Source organism: Semicossyphus pulcher, unplaced genomic scaffold (genome assembly GCF_022749685.1).
Source record: "Semicossyphus pulcher isolate SPU_LCO1_2020_fin unplaced genomic scaffold, fSemPul1.0.p SCAF_4, whole genome shotgun sequence".
Classification (NCBI taxonomy): Eukaryota; Metazoa; Chordata; class Actinopteri; order Labriformes; family Labridae; genus Semicossyphus; species Semicossyphus pulcher.
Window position 1 is genome coordinate 622,009 of NW_027211715.1, and position 21,656 is coordinate 643,664.

General features: G+C 48.0%; 2 protein-coding genes and 1 pseudogene across 4 annotated transcripts; all 3 read left to right on the forward strand.

The window, feature by feature from the left end:
- Positions 1 to 7,156, forward strand: LOC138607195 (flavin-containing monooxygenase 5-like). Its single transcript, XM_069679763.1, has 9 exons — positions 1 to 132; positions 1,892 to 2,080; positions 2,285 to 2,450; positions 2,563 to 2,705; positions 2,821 to 3,017; positions 3,909 to 4,044; positions 4,171 to 4,390; positions 5,130 to 5,202; positions 6,781 to 7,156. The coding sequence occupies exons 1-9, from the start codon at positions 1 to 3 to the stop codon at positions 7,154 to 7,156; spliced, it is 1,632 nt and encodes a 543-aa protein (XP_069535864.1).
- Positions 7,157 to 10,053: 2,897 nt separating this feature from the next.
- LOC138607396 (flavin-containing monooxygenase 5-like) lies at positions 10,054 to 14,868 on the forward strand. 3 transcript variants are annotated; one of them, XM_069679985.1, is made up of 10 exons: positions 10,054 to 10,111; positions 10,457 to 10,596; positions 10,679 to 10,867; positions 11,258 to 11,423; positions 11,963 to 12,105; positions 12,720 to 12,916; positions 13,230 to 13,377; positions 13,452 to 13,659; positions 13,740 to 13,812; positions 13,915 to 14,868. In XM_069679985.1, exons 2-10 carry the CDS (start codon positions 10,465 to 10,467, stop codon positions 14,327 to 14,329), a joined length of 1,671 nt encoding a protein of 556 aa, XP_069536086.1. In that variant the 5' UTR covers positions 10,054 to 10,111; positions 10,457 to 10,464; the 3' UTR covers positions 14,330 to 14,868. The 3 variants fall into 3 exon arrangements, with proteins under 3 accessions (XP_069536086.1, XP_069536087.1, XP_069536085.1); XM_069679986.1 differs by having other exon boundaries at positions 10,072 to 10,121; XM_069679984.1 differs by lacking the exon at positions 10,054 to 10,111 and having other exon boundaries at positions 10,422 to 10,596.
- Positions 14,869 to 17,193: 2,325 nt separating this feature from the next.
- On the forward strand, positions 17,194 to 20,701 carry LOC138607169 (flavin-containing monooxygenase 5-like; annotated as a pseudogene).
- Positions 20,702 to 21,656: the final 955 nt, after the last annotated feature.

Here is a 21,656-nt window from a genome sequence, read left to right on the forward strand (position 1 = left end):
ATGGTGCAGACGGTGGCGGTGATCGGTGCAGGGGTTTCTGGTCTGACCAGCATCAAGGCCTGTCTGGATGAAGGCCTGGAGCCCACCTGCTTCGAGAGCAGCCATGACATCGGAGGTCTGTGGAGGTTTAAGGTGAGGGTCACTGCAAGTTCATGTTTACACTTTGTCTATACCGTGCACCTCCTTCATACTCATTTATTACGTTTGTGCAGGAATATACCTGTACAGCCCCTCCTTCAGCTCTGAATTCTTATGTTCTAGGTGAACACTCTGTTCATGACACACCCTAAGATGTTCCGGATAGTTCCTTGTATGGTGTTTATAAACAGGAAGTTATGGACTCTGCAGAAGCAGTCTCATTGTCCAATCGGTTGTGATCATGGAAACCTCTTCAGGCATCCTCCCTGACTCAATCACAGACTCGTGTTGCTTCCACAGAAATTCAGAGAGTTGGTATCAACATGTTGGAAGTGTTCATGGAGGTGCTGTCGGGGTTGTAGTAATATCAGGGACCCAAAAGCAGAACTGAGAGTTTGATGAAGTTTACTGCAGAGCTGGGGGCGGTCAAACGCCTGGTGAAGACTGAACACAGGAAGGTATCTGGCACTGACGTAGCTCCGTAGGCAGGTGGAGCACAGACGGGAGGAGCAGACTCAGGCGGTTATCAGTGTACGGAGTAATCTGAGCACCAGTCGAGGTGAAGCAGGGGAAACAAGGACACACAGGGACACACAGGCGAAACAAGGACACACAGGGGAAACAAGGACACACAGGGACACACAGGCGAAACAGGGACACACAGGGGAAACAAGGACACACAGGCGAAACAATGACACACAGGGGAAACAAGGACACACAGGGACACACAGGCGAAACAAGGACACACAGGGGAAACAAGGACACACAGGGGAAACAAGGACACACAGGGACACACAGGCGAAACAGGGACACACAGAGGAAACAAGGACACACAGGGACACACAGGCGAAACAAGGACACACAGGGGAAACAAGGACACACAGGGACACACAGGCGAAACAGGGACACACAGGGGAAACAGGGACACACAGGGGAAACAAGGACACACAGGCGAAACAATGACACACAGGGGAAACAAGGACACACAGGGACACACAGGCGAAACAAGGACACACAGGGGAAACAAGGACACACAGGGGAAACAAGGACACACAGGGACACACAGGCGAAACAGGGACACACAGAGGAAACAGGGACACACAGAGGAAACACAGGCGAAACAATGACACACAGGGGAAACAAGGACACACAGGGGAAACAAGGACACACAGGCGAAACAAGGACACACAGGGACACACAGAGGAAACAGGGACACACAGGCGAAACAGGGACACACAGGGACACACAGGGGAAACAAGGACACACAGGGACACACAGGGGAAACAGGGACACACAGGCGAAACAGGGACACACAGGGACACACAGGGGAAACAAGGACACACAGGGACACACAGGGGAAACAGGGACACACAGGGACACACAGGGGAAACAAGGACACACAGGGACACACAGGGGAAACAGCGGGATCACAGCCAGAGCTGAGGCGGGTTAATTGTCATTCCAGAGCGTGTTGGTGCAGAAAAGGAACGAAACTCTGAGCCAGGTGAGCTCAAGGTCACATTCTGGATTTCACATCAGCAGCATGAGAAAACAGAAACAGCATTATAGAGAAATACAACATGTGCATCCTGTGGGTGCTGCCAGGGTCAGACTGATGTCATGCTGTGTGCACCTGAAAACATGAAAGTCTTTTACTTTTATTTTGAAGTTTGTGAAAAGTGTCCCTTCAAACTTCAGTGACGGTATGATCATATGTTTGTTCTGAAATAATAAACATCTTTATATCGTCCAGGAGGAGCCGGAGCCCGGGCGAGCCAACATCTACCGGTCGGTGGTCATCAACAGCTCCAAGGAGAAGACGGCCTTCAGTGACTTCCCCCCTCCAGCTGAGCTCCCCAACAACATGCACCACTCTGAGGTGCTGCTGTACCTGCGTCTCTACGTGCAGGCCTTCGGGCTGCTGCAGCACATACACTTCCAGGTTAGCGTCACTTTTAAAGGTTAGATGGAGGTCAAGTTCTGCTCTGTGTGGAGGCGACGTTTCAGCCTGTCTCTGAGCGTCGATGGTAAACATTGATGAACACAGGAGTGATCTCCTGCGCTGAGCCTGCTTTAATGTGTTCATACAGCTGCTGTGTGTGTGTGTGTGTGTGTGTGTGTGTGTGTGTGTGTGTGTGTGTGTCAGACGGCCGTGGTCAGTGTGAGGCAGGCTGCAGACTTTGCAGCCACAGGTCAGTGGGAGGTGGAGACAGAGAGGAGAGAGGGTCAGAGGGAGACTCGTGTGTTTGATGCAATCATCGTGAGCACCGGACACTTCACCCAGCCTCACCTGCCCCTCACAGACTTCCCAGGTACCGTGATCCACATACACAGTATTTTCTTTCACAGCCAATGAAATTACCAGACAAAGTAAACATGTAAAGCTCCTGTACATGATCTCCTTCACCTCTGACTCCATCTCAGGTATCGAGAGCTTCGAGGGCAGGTACTTCCACAGCTGGGATTACCGCAGTGCTGAGGGTCTGCAGGGGAAGAGAGTGGTGGTGATCGGGATCGGGAACTCTGGAGGTGATATCGCCGTGGATGTCAGCAGAGTGGCTGAAAAGGTAACACAAATAAACTACATGCATGTGTTGTGTCTTAAGTAGAGCAGGACTGTTGCATATGAAGTGACCACTGTCACACATGACTGTAAGCTCTGTGTGCTGCCCTGACCTGCAGGTGTACCTCAGCACCAGGAGCGGCGCGTGGATAGTAAACCGGGTAGGACAGGGGGGGATTCCATTCGACCTTTGTGGGACTTCTCGCATGCATGAGATGATATATCAGCTCCTTCCCTCGTGGATCAGCAGGACGGTGGAGAAGAAGCTGAACGAAGCATTCTGCCACAGACTCTACGGCCTGAAACCAAAACATGGGTAAGAGACGCTCAGAGATACAGGCCTTTATTTTACTTTTATTCTTCGTCTAAAATGTCTCCATCATAAGCAGCAGTGCGACAGACACCATGTTCACTGCAGCCAGAAGTATCTAAGGTCTTAGTAGAGCACATAACAACTTCTGACTTCACAGCGCTGGTCACACCTTTATTCTTGTAATGATTTGAGGCAGACTTGAAGCAGGAGGCGTGACACAGACTGAGGTCAAAAACAGGACACGGGCCGACGGTCCTGCTCAGGCAAGAGAAGCAGACGATAACCCTGGAAACACTGGACAGGAGAGAGACCCATGGCTGACCTGGGGAGTGTAGAGGGCTTGTTTAAGGTTTGAGGAGGGTTATACACACATCACGTAGGGGCTGGGCGATCAAAAAACAGCAGCAAGGAAAAGCAGACAAGCGGGCACAGTGTTGTTCACAGCGAGGGTTAAATGGATCATGAGGCTGACGGAGCAGCAGCAGCAGTAATGTGGGTGTTGTACCAGCGCCCCAAGTGAGTTTCAGGGTGTGTGGGCTCAGACTTCTGCTCAGAGATTCAGGTCAAGCCACTGTTCAGGTGGTTCGGGCATCTGATCAGGACCCTAACGGGCACAGCTGACTGAGAAGGGACCCCAGGGTCGACCCGGAGCTCCGTGGATGGACTATACATCTCATGTGGCCCAGGGACGTCTCGAGATCCTGGGAGAAGCTAACAAACGTTGCAGGGGAGAGGACGCTTAGCCCGCTGCCGACCCGATCCGGCCCCGGATTCAGGAATAAAACTGGATGGATAGAAATGAGATCTAAAACTTCTGAACAGAATATGAGTCATTCAGAAAATCTTTGCTTTTATGAGACACTCCCTTAAACAGCTCTGCTCTCCTTGTGGCAGCTTCTTTGCACAGATCCCTGTGGTGAATGACGACCTGCCAGCTCGGATCATCTCAGGTCGGCTTCAGGTGAAAGCGAACGTGAAGGAGTTCAGAGGGTCCAGTGTGGTCTTTGTGGACGGGAGCATCATAGACAAGGTGCGTGTTAGTACAAGTCTTAGACTGCATCGACACACAGGTAGCTGATGGTCTTTGATGTAAAACAGTTGTTAGATTCAGTACAGTGAAATAAATCTGATCTTTAGCTTCATGTGTGTCCTACAGGTGGATGTGGTGGTGTTTGCCACAGGCTACAACTACAGCTTCCCCTTCCTGCCTGCAGCTCTGCAGGCTCAATGTGGCTACAGGCTGCGTCTCTACAAACTCGTGTTCCCCCCCTCCCTGACCCGGCCCACGCTGGCTGTGGTGGGCTTCGTCCACGGCCTTGGAGCCATCGGCCCCTTGGCTGAGATGCAGGCCCGCTGGGCTACAAGAGTGTTTAAAGGTGCAGAACAACAGAGTCCACTGATGCTCATGTGTGTGCTCTCTGTGGTCCGTCATAACTTCAGCCTCTTCAGTCGTCAACGAGATCCAGACAATTATTGGAATTCAACCTAACCCCATGAATTCTGCACGACTCACAATTTGGTCTCACAAGCTGCTTCGGTTCACGATCAGAGGGTTTCACCTGTTTCTCTAAAATCTTCGGAATGTGTTCATAGATATTATTATTATTATTGTAATGGGCAGGGCGGCACGGTGGTGCAGTGGTTGGCACTGTCCCCTCACACCTAGAAGGTTCCCGGTTCGAGTCCCTGTTCAGACGTAGTGGGCCTTTCTGTGTGGAGTCCCCATGCATGCGTGGGTACTCCGGCTTCCTCCCACAGTCCAAAGACATGCTCGTTAGGTTCACTGGTGACTCTGAATCACCTGTAGGTGTGAGCGTGAGCATGAAAGGTTGTCTGTCTCTGTATGTCAGCCCTGTGATTGACAGGTGACCCTGCCTCTCGTCCAATGACAGCTGGGACAACAGCACAGCCTTACCGTTGATTAAACCACGTTTAACAGCTGTGCTCTCCAGACCGAAGCTATGACACCTTCTGCGGTTCTGATTGTTTAGTTTATAAACATTTCTCCCAAAAACAGTCTTAAAGTATAGATTTTATTAAACAGAATGTTATTAATATTATTTATTACATTAAATATCAGTTCACTTTCATCTGACAGACTTTTCTTTCATGCAGACTTGTCGACCCTCCCGTCAGAAGAGACCATGATGAGGGAAATTAACAAAGACACAGAAACCATGCATCAGAGGTAGGACAGACACTGTGCAGCTGTTCAGTCTGACAGAACGCAGCGAAAGTGCCCTCATGCCCCTGCTGCTGATAACATATGATAAAGTGCCCTCATGCCCCTGCTGCTGATAACATATGATAAAGTGCCCTCATGCCCCTGCTGCTGTTAACATATGATAAAGTGCCCTCATGCCCCTGCTGCTGATAACATATGATAAAGTGCCCTCATGCCCCTGCTGCTGATAACATATGATAAAGTGCCCTCATGCCTCTGCTGCTGATAACATATGATAAAGTGCCCTCATGCCCCTGCTGCTGTTAACATATGATAAAGTGCCCTCATGCCTCTGCTGCTGTTAACATATGATAAAGTGCCCTCATGCCCCTGCTGCTGATAACATATGATAAAGTGCCCTCATGCCTCTGCTGCTGTTAACATATGATAAAGTGCCCTCATGCCCCTGCTGCTGTTAACATATGATAAAGTGCCCTCATGCCCCTGCTGCTGATAACATATGATAAAGTGCCCTCATGCCCCTGCTGCTGTTAACATATGATAAAGTGCCCTCATGCCCCTGCTGCTGATAACATATGATAAAGTGCCCTCATGCCCCTGCTGCTGATAACATATGATAAAGTGCCCTCATGCCTCTGCTGCTGATAACATATGATAAAGTGCCCTCATGCCCCTGCTGCTGTTAACATATGATAAAGTGCCCTCATGCCCCTGCTGCTGATAACATATGATAAAGTGCCCTCATGCCCCTGCTGCTGATAACATATGATAAAGTGCCCTCATGCCTCTGCTGCTGTTAACATATGATAAAGTGCCCTCATGCCCCTGCTGCTGATAACATATGATAAAGTGCCCTCATGCCCCTGCTGCTGATAACATATGATAAAGTGCCCTCATGCCTCTGCTGCTGATAACATATGATAAAGTGCCCTCATGTCCCTGCTGCTGATAACATATGATAAAGTGCCCTCATGCCTCTGCTGCTGATAACATATGATAAAGTGCCCTCATGCCCCTGCTGCTGTTAACATATGATAAAGTGCCCTCATGCCTCTGCTGCTGATAACATATGATAAAGTGCCCTCATGCCCCTGCTGCTGTTAACATATGATAAAGTGCCCTCATGCCTCTGCTGCTGTTAACATATGATAAAGTGCCCTCATGCCTCTGCTGCTGTTAACATATGATAAAGTGCCCTCATGCCTCTGCTGCTGATAACATATGATAAAGTGCCCTCATGCCCCTGCTGCTGATAACATATGATAAAGTGCCCTCATGCCCCTGAGTATGCCACACATCATGATTGATGCAGTTTGTCTTGATGAATTGATTAATGCTTTCATCTCTTCAACATGTTAATTATAAGATTGAACGTGACAAAGGGATTTCCTGAGTCTGGCTCTTCTTGTAAGGTCACCGTTACAGACTTAAAGGGACCTCCGATGCTTCATGTATAATGTTACAGTTTCATTAATGAGGTACCGTGTGGCAGAGCCCTGCTCGTGCTCTGTGTGTAAATCAAAGTTAAGTCTGATATAAAATCAGATTCTTTGTTTTAATCATGTTTTGTTCTCCTGTCAGGTTTGCGTGCTCGGAGCGTAACCCCCTCCAGGTGGACTTCATCCCGTACCTGGACTCTCTGGCAGAGCAGGTGGGGGTTCGACCCAACGTGCTGTCTCTCTTCCTGAAGGACCCCAGGCTGGCGCTGCAGGTGTTGCTGGGTCCCTGTACTTCTTATCAGTACCGTCTGACCGGACCGGGCCGGTGGGCTGGAGCCCGTCAGGCCATCCTCACTCAGTGGGAGCGGGTGCTTCAGCCCTTCAGGACCAGAGTGGTCCCAGAACCAGAACCCAGAGCCTCCTCGTGTCGGAGCATCATGGTGGTGTTCTCAGGTGCAGCCCTGCTGTGCTGCTTCTTCTACAGCAAACACAGCTGCTGTTTCAGGTCTCCTCAGTGACCTGCAGGAGTCCATGTTGATGAGGGAGCAGACATCAGTAACTCATGTGAAGCAGTCAGTTTTTATTTAGTCTCCTCTTGTTGATCTTTTGTCTGACTTAATGATGTGTGATAATAAAATCATGTTTGAGCCAAAAATATATAAAATGAGTTCATCTGAATCTTTTACATCACAAAGTTAAATTAAAGAATTAAAAAGTGTGTCATCATTAATGCACCGCCCGTCTCTTTGAACTGTGAGAGGATGACAACATGAAGTCCGTGGTGCTTACTGCAGTGTGATAAACTGCACATGAATTAGTGTTGGGATGACACTGTGATAAAAAGGTGCTGCTGTAAATTATTCTTAAATCATGAGAAGAATTTTGATGCTGCACATAGTTCTGATTGGACCCGGGCAGTGAAGCAGTGGACCGGCTCTTCAGTGGACTGTATAAATAACTGATGTGGTCTCTGTGACGTCACACGCCTGTTCGAATCCTCGAGTTTGGCCTCCACCATCTTGGTTTTCTGCAGGCAGAAGTGACCATATTTGGACGAGAGGGTGGAGCTTAAGAGAAGGGAGGGGTTAGATAATGTTAAATATTAAAGCGACACAGTCTGTGCGAGTTACTAATTCATTATCTGTTAAGTAGCTAGTTAACCATCGTGGTGGCTGCTGAGCCGACTTGTGTATTTATTAGACAAAAGAAGCTTGTGAGCTTGTGCTTGTCTGCTTCCTGGTCTGTGTGACTCTCAATGGGAGCATCAGTGACTAAATGAACATCATGCTGTGCTGAAGAAGACTTGAAACTACAGACTGAGACCATAAACTCATTAGGAACATGTTTACTGAGAGAATACATCAGGAGAGGAGGAGGAGCATGTTCTCATAGACTTCTATAGGATCACACTGAGTCGCCCCCTGCTGGACATCAGACAGAATGCAATCCACTTCTGATATTCGGTCTGTCAGTGTGATGCTCTGAGGAGGATGTTGTGTGACACCTGTACAGGTAAACAGGAAACAGAAGAACAGAGCAGATAAACATCTTATTATCATTCAGATGATGGAGGCAGACTTTGTTCCTGCTGGCTCCTCCTCTGTGCACCACCTGTAGATCAGTCTGAGGACACCAGGCTCTGACCTGCTGATTACCTGTTGGACTGGCTGATTCTGGCCAATAGAAAAAACTTCCTGATAAAAGGTGTGTGATGTGTTATCAGAAGAGTTTGTGTGTGGTTGAGACAGAACGACAGAGTGAATGCAGAAGAAAAGCTCATTAACCTAAGAAAGAAGAAGAATCAGCTCACAGTGCAGTGATGTGACTGTCTGCACCGTGTTCTGTTTACTAACCTTTATATCTACGTCACTGCTGCTGGAATACCAGCTGATCGTGTGCAGACCAGAGGTGAACTGGGCTGTAAGATGTCATCGAGCATTGCACCTTTAAACCAGCAGATGGAGACACAAACACAAAGCTCATATTTGCTCCTGAAAAGTTCCCAACTGTAACAAACTGTGATTTTATTCTATTCTGAAACATGATGTGATTTATTTGTTTTGACCAACATACATACTCATGGCCCGCGGGAGACTTATGACTACGTTTTTATTTTAAAAGACAATTAAGCAGGAACCACAACAAGGAGCCTGTGAGTGACTTTATCCATCAAATCACTTCCTGGAAAAGTTACAAATAAAGTAAAAACAACAAACAAACAAAAAACAACGGCCCGGGAAACACTTCAAAATAAAAGCATTGTGTACAAACGAGTCAGAATTCAGAGATCAATAGGACTCATCACAATTCATTTTCACCGTGTGTTTTGGCCGAGAACCAAAAATAGGCGAGCCTCCTGTTCTCTACATGTTCGGTGTGTGAGCAGCGCGAGTGTGAAGACGATCATCTGTTATCATGCATTTAAAATGAAAATGAACACGTCCCGCAGCCGCCCGCACACGTCACGCTTCCAGCGTGAATCAGCCGTTAGCTTACTATGCATGTTGCTACAGCCCCCGCTAGCATGCTTAATTACACAGAATGAGCGTGATATGATAACGCTACACTAAGCCAGCTAACATTCAAACAAACGGTGAGTTAGTTATCGTCCCGAATGTTCGTCTGACTTCTTTTTTAAGGAGCTGTTTCCAGAATATCTTGGACTTGATTTGGGATATATTGACGTGTAAAATGTCGCATATGAAGCCTTTAAAGTTATTAAATCATTTATATGAAGTTAAACATTTATAACATAGTACTTTTATTATCATTATTATATTAATACTAATACTATAAAGAAGAAGAAGAGGAACTTTTAATAATATTAATAATAACTTAGACTTATATAGCACCTTTCAAGGGACCCAAGGCCACTTTACAGAGTAAATAACAAACAGACAACAGGAAGAAAGAGGGAACACTGAAAACAGGGAAGGTGGTGAATTATAGTCCAAAGGTGAACAGGTGTGTTAAGAAGGTGGTGTGAGGTGACTCATTTCAGAAGAACCGTTTGAGTTGGTTGATGTACACCTCGTTCATTTCTCCCTCTTTAAAATGTGACTTTTGTTTTCTAATGACTGAAAGATTCGGTGCCTCATTACAAAGTGTGTGTGTGTGTGTGTGTGTGTGTGTCTGTGTGTCTGTGTATGGGGGGGTTAATGTTAATGTGTCATAAGCTCTATGATCTGCGCACTACAACCAAATAAAAACACGTCACACTAGCCCCCGGTCTCCCCTACTATAAGAAGCCCTGTACATGCATTAACGCCTCCGACTGTAGCACACACAGAAGCTTTCATGGTAGCACACAGGGTTTCCAGCAGAGGCCGGTCTGTTTGCCTTTCCCCCACTTACTGAACTCTGACCCCGCATTATTTATCTCTTGACACTTTTATATAATCCCCTCCGTCTCTCCGCCCACTGTGGATCCACACACCGCTGCAACAAGTCGTTTCCCTCTGCAAAGCGAAAAGGTAAGAGAAGGTAACTAACACACACAAACTGAAGTAGAAACTTTGGAGCGTTTTTCTGTTCGAGTCCTGCAGAAAGAAACGCAGAGAAGCTGTGACAGTGTCGTTAACGCCCAACACGCAGTTTGTTCTGAGAGTAAAGTTCGGTTGAGGTCGCAGCATGTTTGGTTGTTGTCCTGTCAGCTGTTTGCATGAACATGTCTATTTTTAAGCGACTTTATATTTACGGCTCAAACATTCTGATCGACGCGCTGAAGTAGGAAAGACTTCAGACTGAAAGTGTGTGCAGCTGCGTGCTACCTCTGTTCACATGTGTGTTCATGTGTTTGATGTGTTTCTCCCTGTCAGATCCAAACATGCCTCGTCGGGTCGCAGTGGTCGGGGGGGGCAGCTCAGGTCTGGCCTGCATCAAGTGCTGTCTGGATGAGGGGCTGCAGCCCGTGTGCTTCGAGAGCAGCGATGACCTGGGCGGTCTGTGGAGGTTTAAGGTGGGTCACAGTGACAGCATCACGCACGTGGTGTCACCAGCACAGGGAGCTCACAGTGAGGATGAATGTGTTGTTACTGCAGGAGAACCCGGAGGCGGACAGGGCCAGCATCTACCACTCTGTCATCATCAACACCTCCAAGGAGATGATGTGTTTCAGTGACTTCCCCATCCCTGCACACTTCCCCAACTTCATGCACAACTCCCTGATCATGGACTACTTCAGGATGTACGCCGATAACTTCCAGCTCACCAAACACATCCGCTTCAACGTAAGGATGCTGCATCACTTCCTGTCTGCTCTCACACTCTGTGCATGTTAAAGCATTCAGAGATTCTTACGGAGAACATGAGAGACGTTTCCTCTCACGCTGTTGATGTGTTATAACACAATGTTTATGCTTTTGAACATGTTAAAGTCAGCGTGTTAAAGCAGAGGAGACGAAGGAGACTCAGACTGGTTTCAAACTGGTTCAATGCCAGTTAGTTGGTATTAAACCAACATGATTCTCTTCTAATATAGAAAACATGTAACGCATCTGTGCAGGTCACACTCAGGAGATGTGATAGTCCGTCCTCTTGGCTCCTCCGGTAAACACCCTGCTGCCCTCAGCCGTTGCTCTGTTATCAGCTAACGTGTGTGTCTCCTCTCTGTGGCTCAGACCAAAGTGTTGCAGGTGAAGCAGAGGTCAGACTTCTCTCATTCAGGCCAGTGGGATGTTGAGACCGAGAACAAGGAGGGCAGAAAGGAGAAGCACATCTTTGATGCGGTGATGATCTGTGTCGGGCATCACTGCCAGCCCAACATGCCCCTGCAGGACTTCCCAGGTAGGACACCACCGACAGGCTGCTGTAAACATCACCTGACCTTTGAAACTGACCGAGCATGTCTGATGTGCTTACATAACCGTGTGTCTACAGAAAGCAGCGCCAGAGAAACAGTCAATGTGTCAGCTTTACATGTGTCTTTGCTGCAGGTCTCAGAATGAGAACCCATACACAGATAAGAGTTCCTGTAGAACAGGAGAAAGAATGAGACAGGCGACGAGTGCTTCTTTCCAGCTTCACTCATAAGAATGAAGAAACTACGAGAGTCCGCTAGCAAGAAGGTCCCACCGGAGAAGCAAAGCGCCACACTGCCTCCTGCTGGCAATACTGAAATACTCCATGTAAACAAAAGGCCATAAGTGACCATACGGCTTATATTGGAATATTCCCCTTAATGAAAATAAAATGGACAAGACCAAAATAAATACATAAGCAAAATTACATCAACTGTGACCATACACTTGTGTGTGTCACATCTACGCTGCAGAACAATAGAGTTACAGGCATTTGTCACAGTCACACGTGTGTCCTCTCCTCAGGCATCGACTCTTTCAAAGGAACCTTCTTCCACAGCAGAGACTACAAGACTCCTGAGCAGTGGAGGGACAAGAAGGCCGTCGTGATCGGGATCGGAAACTCTGGAGGAGACATCGCAGTGGAGCTCAGCAAATTCACCAAGCAGGTCTAAGTGGATCTGCAGACAGGCAACATGTGTGCAACAAAAACTCTTTGTGAACACAGGTTAAAAAAAGTTTTGAGAGAAAAAGTGTTGTTGTAATGCTCATTGTGGCCACAAGAGGCAGAATTAGGCCGCTAAACAGGACTGAAAGCGCTCGTGTGTTCCTCCAGGTGAGTCCATTTACTGGTTTGAAGGTTGTTCAGTTTGTCCCGCCTTGATTCACAGAGAACAGAATCACTCTGACGTCATGAGCACAGAGAGGAGGTTCAGACTAAGAACACGGCTTCACAGTCACTCTGAACTCTCCAGCCTGATTGCTGATGTGTCAGGACTCTGATTTACAGTCGAGTCTGTGAGATCTGGTTACACGAGCGGGCACACAAACAAAGTCAAAGTCAAATCCACAGCTGTGAAATAAACAGAATAATTTGGACGTTAAGTTAAAACATTAGTTCAGTCAAACTTTCAGTTTAGCAACAGGAGGAGACATTCAAACTGAAATGCTTTAAATGTTTTCTTTTTCAGAATAAAGTTTGATATTCTCAAAGTGTACAAAGAGCATCTGATATATTTCTAACTTTGGAGCACAGTGACCAACACCCTGTCTGTCCTCACAGGTGTACCTGAGCACTCGGAGGGGGGCCTGGATCCTGAACCGAGTGGGGGACAACGGGCTCCCCCTCGACATGCTTTTTAACCGAGCGGGGGAGCTGATGAGGAATGTTCTCCCCTTCAGTTTCCTCTGTGGAGTGATAGAAAGACGCCTCAACCACAGATTTGACCACGCTCTGTACAACCTGAAGCCGAAGCACAGGTACTGTTCGTCAGTGCTGTACAGCTGCAGCCGAGCAGGAGGTCTGTCCTCATGGAGACATGTCTACACATGAGCTGTCTGTGCCGTGCCTCATAATGTATGCTGCCCAGGTGACCTTTACCTGTTGTTATGACCTTTGATGGCATCTCCTCCTTTAGGACAAACAGCAGCTTCACTATATGAACGTCTGATCAGCAGCTGTGTTCATGTCTCCTGCAGTTCTTCCTGGTGTGCTTTAATAAAAACACTTAGAGTTTCTGTTGTAATACATTAACTAAGTGTGTGTGTGTGTGTGTGTGTGTGTGTGTGTCAGGCTGTTCAGCCAACATCCCACCTTGAACGACGAGCTCCCAAACCGCATCCTGTCGGGAACCATTCAGGTGAAACCCAACATCTGCAGGTTTCAGGGCTCCAGCGTGGAGTTTGATGATGGGAGTGTGGAGGAAGATGTCGACCTGGTGGTAGGTTGGATTAATAAAACACACACACACACACAGGTGCAGAGCAGTGTGTGACTGAGTGTCCTGTCCTGCAGGTGTTTGCCACAGGTTACAGGTTCTCCTTCCCCTTCCTGGCCTCTCAAGTGCTCTCAGTGTCTGAGAACAAAGCGTCTCTGTACAAGTACGTGTTTCCTCCTCAGCTGGAGCGCCCCACGCTGGCCGTCATCGGCCTGGTGCAGCCGCTGGGAGCCATCATGCCCATCTCTGAGATGCAGGCCAGATGGGCCAGTCGAGTGTTTAAAGGTAACACAGGTTCTTAGCGGCAGAGGTGCTGTGCGTCTGAGAGGGCAGTGCGCAGTGTGACAGTGTCTCCTCTCTCACAGGCTGCACCGAGCTCCCCTCAGAGGCGGCCATGATCAAAGACATCCAGTGCAAGAAGGACAGCATGGCCAGAAGGTGCTGCAGAGGGCTCACTCCGCTCTGTCATCACTGCTAGATTATGAAAAGCACCAAATGTTGCTCTCCACCTCGTGTTCACCTGGAGTCTGTGTTCAACAGGTACGTCAGCAGTCAGAGGCACACCATCCAGGTGGACTACATCAGCTACATGGATGAGGTCGCCGAGCAGGTGGGGGTCCGACCCAGCATCCCGAGGCTGCTGCTGACTGATCCCAGGGTAGGACTGAACGTGCTGCTGGGGCCCTGCACGCCGTACCAGTACCGCCTCCGGGGGCCGGGAAAGTGGGCGGGGGCCCGCCAGGCCATCCTCACTCAGTGGGAGAGAGTGGCTCGGCCCATGCAGACCCGGCCCTGTGAGGAGCCAGAAGCCCACAGGTCCTTCCTGGGGCCTGTGACGGCGCTGGCTGCTGCTGTGGGCGTGGCCGCCTACGTCAACAGGAACAACCTTCCAGCTGTCCTACAGGATCCCTCTGAGCTGCTGGCCCGGGTCAGAGCCTACCTGCCTGCTCTGTGAGCGGCCTTCATGCTCTGTCACGCTCAGCTGTGACTCCCTCAGTTATTATACCTGGATGTGATGCAGCTGTTACTCTTTGTTCTTACCTGTGCACTCAGTGAATGTGCTCGTCTCTGATTGTGACTGATTAGAAGGATCTCTCTCTGTAGGCTTCTTTCAGACAGAATATATCACTATGATTAAAGACTTGTATCATTATTATAGTACACTAATCAAGCATCTGTTGAGTCCAAAGATGTTCATTAACAGCTTCAGGTGTAATTCTCACTGATGAAAACATTCCAAACAAACGGGTCAGGAGCGTCTCCATCTGCAGAGTCAGCTTCAGCTCGCACAGTGAAGGCTCGGTTCAGAGACCACAATGCCCACAATGCAACAGTTGTTTTTTACCAGTTCTCAATCAGAATTGAATCATTTATACTTTTGTTCTTTCATGTCTCTCTTTCTGCTTTCTACAAAACCTGAATAAACAGATCAGCGCAGGAACGTGTGTGAACGTATGTCTGATCTTTTAAAGCAGATTGTCTTTTAAATTCTAATAAAAATATGAAATCAGCTCAAGTGTCTGGTTCAAGTTATTTTAGAACAAAAACAGTTCAGAAAGACTTGATCAGATTATGAAACATCTCCTCTTCAAACAGTTCAAACGTCTGATCAGTTACACTCAGTATTCCTGAGTGGGCGGCACAGTGGTGTAGTGGTTAGCTGTTACCCCTCACAGCTAGAAGGTTCCTGGTTCGAGTCCCGGTTCAGGCGTAGTGGGCCTTTCTGTGTGGAGTCTGCATGTTCTCCCCGTGCATGCGTGGGTTCCCTCCAGGTTCTCCGGCTTCCTCCCAAAGTCCAAAGACATGCTCGTTAGGTTCAGTGGTGACTCTGACCGTAGGTGTGAGTGTGAGCGTGAAAGGTCGTCCGTCTCTGTGTGTCAGCCCTGTGATTGACAGGTGGGATAGGCTGCAGGTGTAGATGATGGACGGATGTTCATTTTATTGTTTTTAAACATAGAGACAATACAAAATACAGAAACAAACCCCCCCACCCCGACCCGTCAGACAGCACATGCAAGTTACAGATTTATACAGACAAATAAAAGGTGAAAATAGTCATAATGATCAGTACAATAATAATAATGACATAATGATGCATGATTAATAAGATAACAATAATAATAGTTATAAAACATAAATAAATAAAAATTGAAAAAAAAAATTGAAAAAAAAAGGAAAAAAAAGAAAAACAGTTGTAGTTTGTCTCCAGTCCGCGGTATATAATTATGAGTTGAGGGCAACCAGTCATCAGCAGCCCATTATACCCTGCGTCTCTCAATTTGAGGGTTGCAAGGGGGAGGCCTTCTTCCATTCAGAAAACTGTCTGCCCATCAATAGCAGATTTTTCAGATCTGCAGGTATATAATCTAGGAAGGGTGTCCAAACTTTTAAAAATAACTCGTCCTTGCCCATTACAACGGCTTGTAACCTCTCATGAGGGAGGGTGTTAAAAATCTCCCTGTACCAAAGGGTGACACTAGGTGGAAGAGTATTGATCCAGTTTTGCAGTATGCACTTTCGAGCAACTAGAAGGAGTTTATCAAAGAGCTTATAATGTGATGCAGTGAGATGTAGGTCCCTAGAGGGAAGGCCTAGGAGGAAAACTCCAGGGTCTTTCTTAATTTTTATTTTAAATATCCCACTGACCACCTTTGAGATACGTGACCAAAATCTGGAAATCGATTTACATTCCCAAAAGTAATGGAAATACGTCCCCCTTTGTAAGTTGCACTTGGTACACAGAGGAGAAATGGAGTGATCAATTTTGTTTAAAATAACTGGAGTAATATGTAGCCTGTGAAGTATCTTGTACTGAGTTTCTCTCAAGCGGTTACAGGTAGATGTGGACCTGATCAGGCGTATAGATGCCTGCCAGTCATCCTCAATATATTCATTGTTCAAGTCTTTTTGGACGGATGTTTTGAGTGAAAGTTGATCGACCTGCAGAGTCCCAGCTGATGTTTGAGACGCCGATCAGGCTGTTTATCACAGCACGGTGTGTGATGTAGCACAGGTCAAAGGTCACTGCTCTGGTGAGTGGAAAGATTACAATGTGAGTTATTTTATTTAATGATAATACACTTTATTTATAAAGCACCTTCACAAAGTGCTTTAATGCAAACATGTGAAACATAAAGACAATAACACGTAATGCAGACGCAGAAGGTTCACATCATACACTCGTCATATTAAAAGGGAAACACACCATCTAACAGATTTGTAGTAGCCGCTGAGGTTTTATGTTTGAACTCCGCAGTTACACCTGAAGTGTCTTTGTTATCACCTGTGACTCGTGCTCACACGGTTAGTATCAGTTACACTGTAGTTCACTGTACTGATGAATGAATGAATAACAACTATAGTGTAATGCATGATGTGTGCAGTTTGCATAAACAGACATGAATGAAGAGGTGTGCTCACGTCAGAAGTGTTTTTATTGTGCACCGTGTGCTTCGTCTCTCTGTTTGCTGCAGAGTAACACTGGAACCCTCCCCGCTGTGGGATCAACAAAGTTTATCTAATCGAACGCGCTGACAGCTTCAGAGTTCTGTGATCACGTCTCCTGAGGACACGATAGCGTGTCAAAGAGCAGCTCAGGACTCTGCTGTAGAGATATCAGTCACCAGCCTGCTCCTGTTTTACATTAACAGTTTATTACTGGGACATCGTGCTCGGTGATTGGATTAAACTTTGAGACATAACTACACACAGAGATGTTACTGAGTGATACCGGGTCAGAATCATCTCAGTAATCATTGTTAGAAGCAGGCGGCAGCTCTGCAGTCCAAAACACATTACAACAGTCTGTTTCAGATCCAAACATGCCTCGTCGGGTCGCAGTGGTCGGGGGGGGCAGCTCAGGTCTGGCCTGCATCAAGTGCTGTCTGGATGAGGGGCTGCAGCCCGTGTGCTTCGAGAGCAGCGATGACCTGGGCGGTCTGTGGAGGTTTAAGGTGGGTCACAGTGACAGCATCACGCACGTGGTGTCACCAGCACAGGGAGCTCACAGTGAGGATGAATGTGTTGTTACTGCAGGAGAACCCGGAGGCGGACAGGGCCAGCATCTACCACTCTGTCATCATCAACACCTCCAAGGAGATGATGTGTTTCAGTGACTTCCCCATCCCTGCACACTTCCCCAACTTCATGCACAACTCCCTGATCATGGACTACTTCAGGATGTACGCCGATAACTTCCAGCTCACCAAACACATCCGCTTCAACGTAAGGATGCTGCATCACTTCCTGTCTGCTCTCACACTCTGTGCATGTTAAAGCATTCAGAGATTCTTACGGAGAACATGAGAGACGTTTCCTCTCACGCTGTTGATGTGTTATAACACAATGTTTATGCTTTTGAACATGTTAAAGTCAGCGTGTTAAAGCAGAGGAGACGAAGGAGACTCAGACTGGTTTCAAACTGGTTCAATGCCAGTTAGTTGGTATTAAACCAACATGATTCTCTTCTAATATAGAAAACATGTAACGCATCTGTGCAGGTCACACTCAGGAGATGTGATAGTCCGTCCTCTTGGCTCCTCCAGTAAACACCCTGCTGCCCTCAGCCGTTGCTCTGTTATCAGCTAACGTGTGTGTCTCCTCTCTGTGGCTCAGACCAAAGTGTTGCAGGTGAAGCAGAGGTCAGACTTCTCTCATTCAGGCCAGTGGGATGTTGAGACCGAGAACAAGGAGGGCAGAAAGGAGAAGCACATCTTTGATGCGGTGATGATCTGTGTCGGGCATCACTGCCAGCCCAGCATGCCCCTGCAGGACTTCCCAGGTAGGACACCACCGACAGGCTATACCTGTTCACTGCAGGAAGTGTTGTGACACGGAGCGAGGCGGTTGTTCTGAACAAACATGGGGCGATGCACGAGCCCTGCGTCTACCTGCAAGCCTTTATTATCATTTAATCAATGTGACAGTTTCACTGATCCCACAAAGGGCGACTGAGGTTTGGAGCAGCTTGTACGTAAAACACAGCAAACTACAAACATGAAACAAATGATATGAAAGAGACAAAATGTGGAATAGATCTGAGATAGATGCTGATCAATAACAAACCTGATGACAGGATAGAAGGACCAGTCTGTGCAGAAGAAGAAAACCACCACAAGTGACTGCGTGCAGAGGATTTATGATTAGAACAGCAGGTGAAGATGTGTGTTCATGTCGTCCTCTCTCCTGTGGATGACATGTGCATGTGCATGTTGTCTGAGGATGTTAAACGTGTCCTCAGGCATCGACTCTTTCAAAGGAACCTTCTTCCACAGCAGAGACTACAAGACTCCTGAGCAGTGGAGGGACAAGAAGGCCGTCGTGTTCGGGATCGGAAACTCTGGAGGAGACATCGCAGTGGAGCTCGGCAAAGTCACCAAGCAGGTCGGCCACGTCTGGATTATCAGAGACGCACGATAAGCTCTGGTCTGTTTGCATCATGATTGACCTCCTGTGGCGTATTTACAGCTGTGTCTGAGCACTCGGAGGGGGGCCTGGGTCATGAATCGAGTGTCAGACGGAGGTTTTCCCTGTGATATCTACAAAACCAGGGTGATGAAGTTAACGCACCAAGTCCTTCCCTTTGGCCTGCTCTGCAGCGCGGGAGAGAGACGCCTGAACCACAGATTTGATCACAGTCTGTACCGCCTGAAGCCAAAGCACAGGTACTGCAGGAACAGCGCCGCCTGGTGGAGGAGATGCAAATCACAATACAATAAGTGCTGCAGCTGCATTTACAAAGCACCTGTTTGTCATGCAGTATGCATACACCTGGGATCATAACATGGCCTAACAGTAGAAACACTATGACAGGTTGCTGGGGGTGGGAGGTCAGCGCCTCACAGTGCTGTTTTTGTAGTCAGTGTTTTCTGATGGTGAACCCCACACCGCACCGGAGCAGGACAATTAACATTTTATTCATGACTGATTAACAGAAGAATCCTTCAGTCTGTGAAAGGCTCACCACAGTGTCACAGAGCCCACGGCAAATCAACCAATAAGAAACATCTTGTTTGAAATATCCCCAAAGCATTGGTAAATCATCAATGATCAAGATATTTGGGGGTTTGTTTACCAGGTCATTGATTCGGTGTTGCAGCTCTAGACTGAAGCAGTTACAGTAGATAAACAACGAGACACAAGATACAAACACAAAATATCGACAAACAGTAAATCTGTGTGTGCAGCAGAGATCGGCTGCTGGAGCCGCAGTATCGACATCCCGCCCCTTCCTCTACCCGACACACACCTGTACCTTGTGTCCTTGGCGTGTTGGAGCCCTCAGGTGTCCTTGGCATGTTGGAGCCCTCAGGTGTCCTTGGCGTGTTGGAGCCCTCAGGTGTCCTTGGCGTGTTGGAGCCCTCAGGTGTCCTTGGCGTGTTGGAGCCCTCAGATGGGCTCAGTCTGCAGCAGAACAGCTTCTTGTGTCGGTCTGAAGCAGATATTCACGCTGATGGAAAGTTCAATGACTGTAGTGTTAGTGTTAGTTACGTCTCCTCTCACCGTTCCTCCTCTACTCTGCTACTCGGGAACAGAACGCTGCAGGAGCCCCATTTGTCCACAGAGCTGTCAATCATGAGGCCACGCCTCCCTGCTGCAGAGGATTGTGGGTCAAAACTTCCAGAAATAAACATCTTTGTAGGATACTGTGAGAGGAGGCAATGTGGTTACAGGACAGCAGGTAGATTGGCAGGCAGGGCGAGGTTTCACTAACCAAAAACACTAACAGAGTGTGTGTGTGTGTGTGTGTGTGTGTGTGTGTGTGTGTGTGTGTGTGTGTGTGTGTCAGGCTCTTCAGCCAACATCCCACCTTGAACGACGAGCTCCCAAACCGCATCCTGTCGGGAACCATTCAGGTGAAACCCAACATCTGCAGGTTTCAGGGCTCCAGCGTGGAGTTTGATGATGGGAGTGTGGAGTCAGCAGTCAGAGGCACACCATCCAGGTGGACTACATCAGCTACATGGATGAGGTCGCCGAGCAGGTGGGGGTCCGACCCAGCATCCCGAGGCTGCTGCTGACTGATCCCAGGGTAGGACTGAACGTGCTGCTGGGGCCCTGCACGCCGTACCAGTACCGCCTCCGGGGGCCGGGAAAGTGGGCGGGGGCCCGCCAGGCCATCCTCACTCAGTGGGAGAGAGTGGCTCGGCCCATGCAGACCCGGCCCTGTGAGGAGCCAGAAGCCCACAGGTCCTTCCTGGGGCCTGTGACGGCGCTGGCTGCTGCTGTGGGCGTGGCCGCCTACGTCAACAGGAACAACCTTCCAGCTGTCCTACAGGATCCCTCTGAGCTGCTGGCCCGGGTCAGAGCCTACCTGCCTGCTCTGTGAGCGGCCTTCATGCTCCGTCACGCTCAGCTGTGACTCCCTCAGTTATTATACCTGGATGTGATGCAGCTGTTACTCTTTGTTCTTAACTGTGCACTCAGTGAATGTGCTCGTCTCTGACTGTTGATAAGCTTGTCAGGCTCTCTCTGTAGACTTTCAGGTCATTACAATCTCTACATACCTGCGCTGACTCAAATAAATCTGATAAATCTACAGCTTCACTGAGTTGTATTAGGGGCAAAAACGTTCATTAAGCACTTAAATGCATCCCTTGTCTATCTTGCCAGCTGTCATTGGGTGAGAGGCGGGGTTACACCTGCACAGGTCACCTGTCAATCACAGGGACACACAGAGACAGACAACCTTTCACGCTCACACTCACACCTACGGTCAGAGTCACCACTGAACCTAACGAGCATGTCTTTAGACTGTGGGAGGAAGCCGGAGAACCTGGAGGGAACCCACGCATGCACGGGGAGAACATGCAGACCCCACACAGAAAGGCCCACTACGCCTGAACCGGGACTCGTTACAGTTCAATAATTTCATTTCTGAAAAGGTAAACAAGAAAAGGAAAGAAGTCCGAGCAGGTGAACAGATCCAAAAAGAGAAGGAAAGAATGATCATTTATCAATAATCATTTGAACTCTCTTATTAATCAGAGCGACTTTTCAAGTGAAAACAACTTTAAATAACCAATTAGCTACTGTCAGACCACCGCTAATGTTAGCATTAGCCTCTTCCTAGCTAATGTTACTGTTGGCTACGAGGTGGCTGAATGCAAACAGTACCTTTTGAAATGATTGTTCAGACGTTAGGACGGCGCACACAGACTTTGTAAGAAGGACATATCTGCTAAACACAACAGCTAACAAAAGCAATCACCTTGCTAACAGCAGCTATGAGTTTATGCATTTCCTATGAAATTATAGAATTCAGCCACTTTCTACTGAACAGT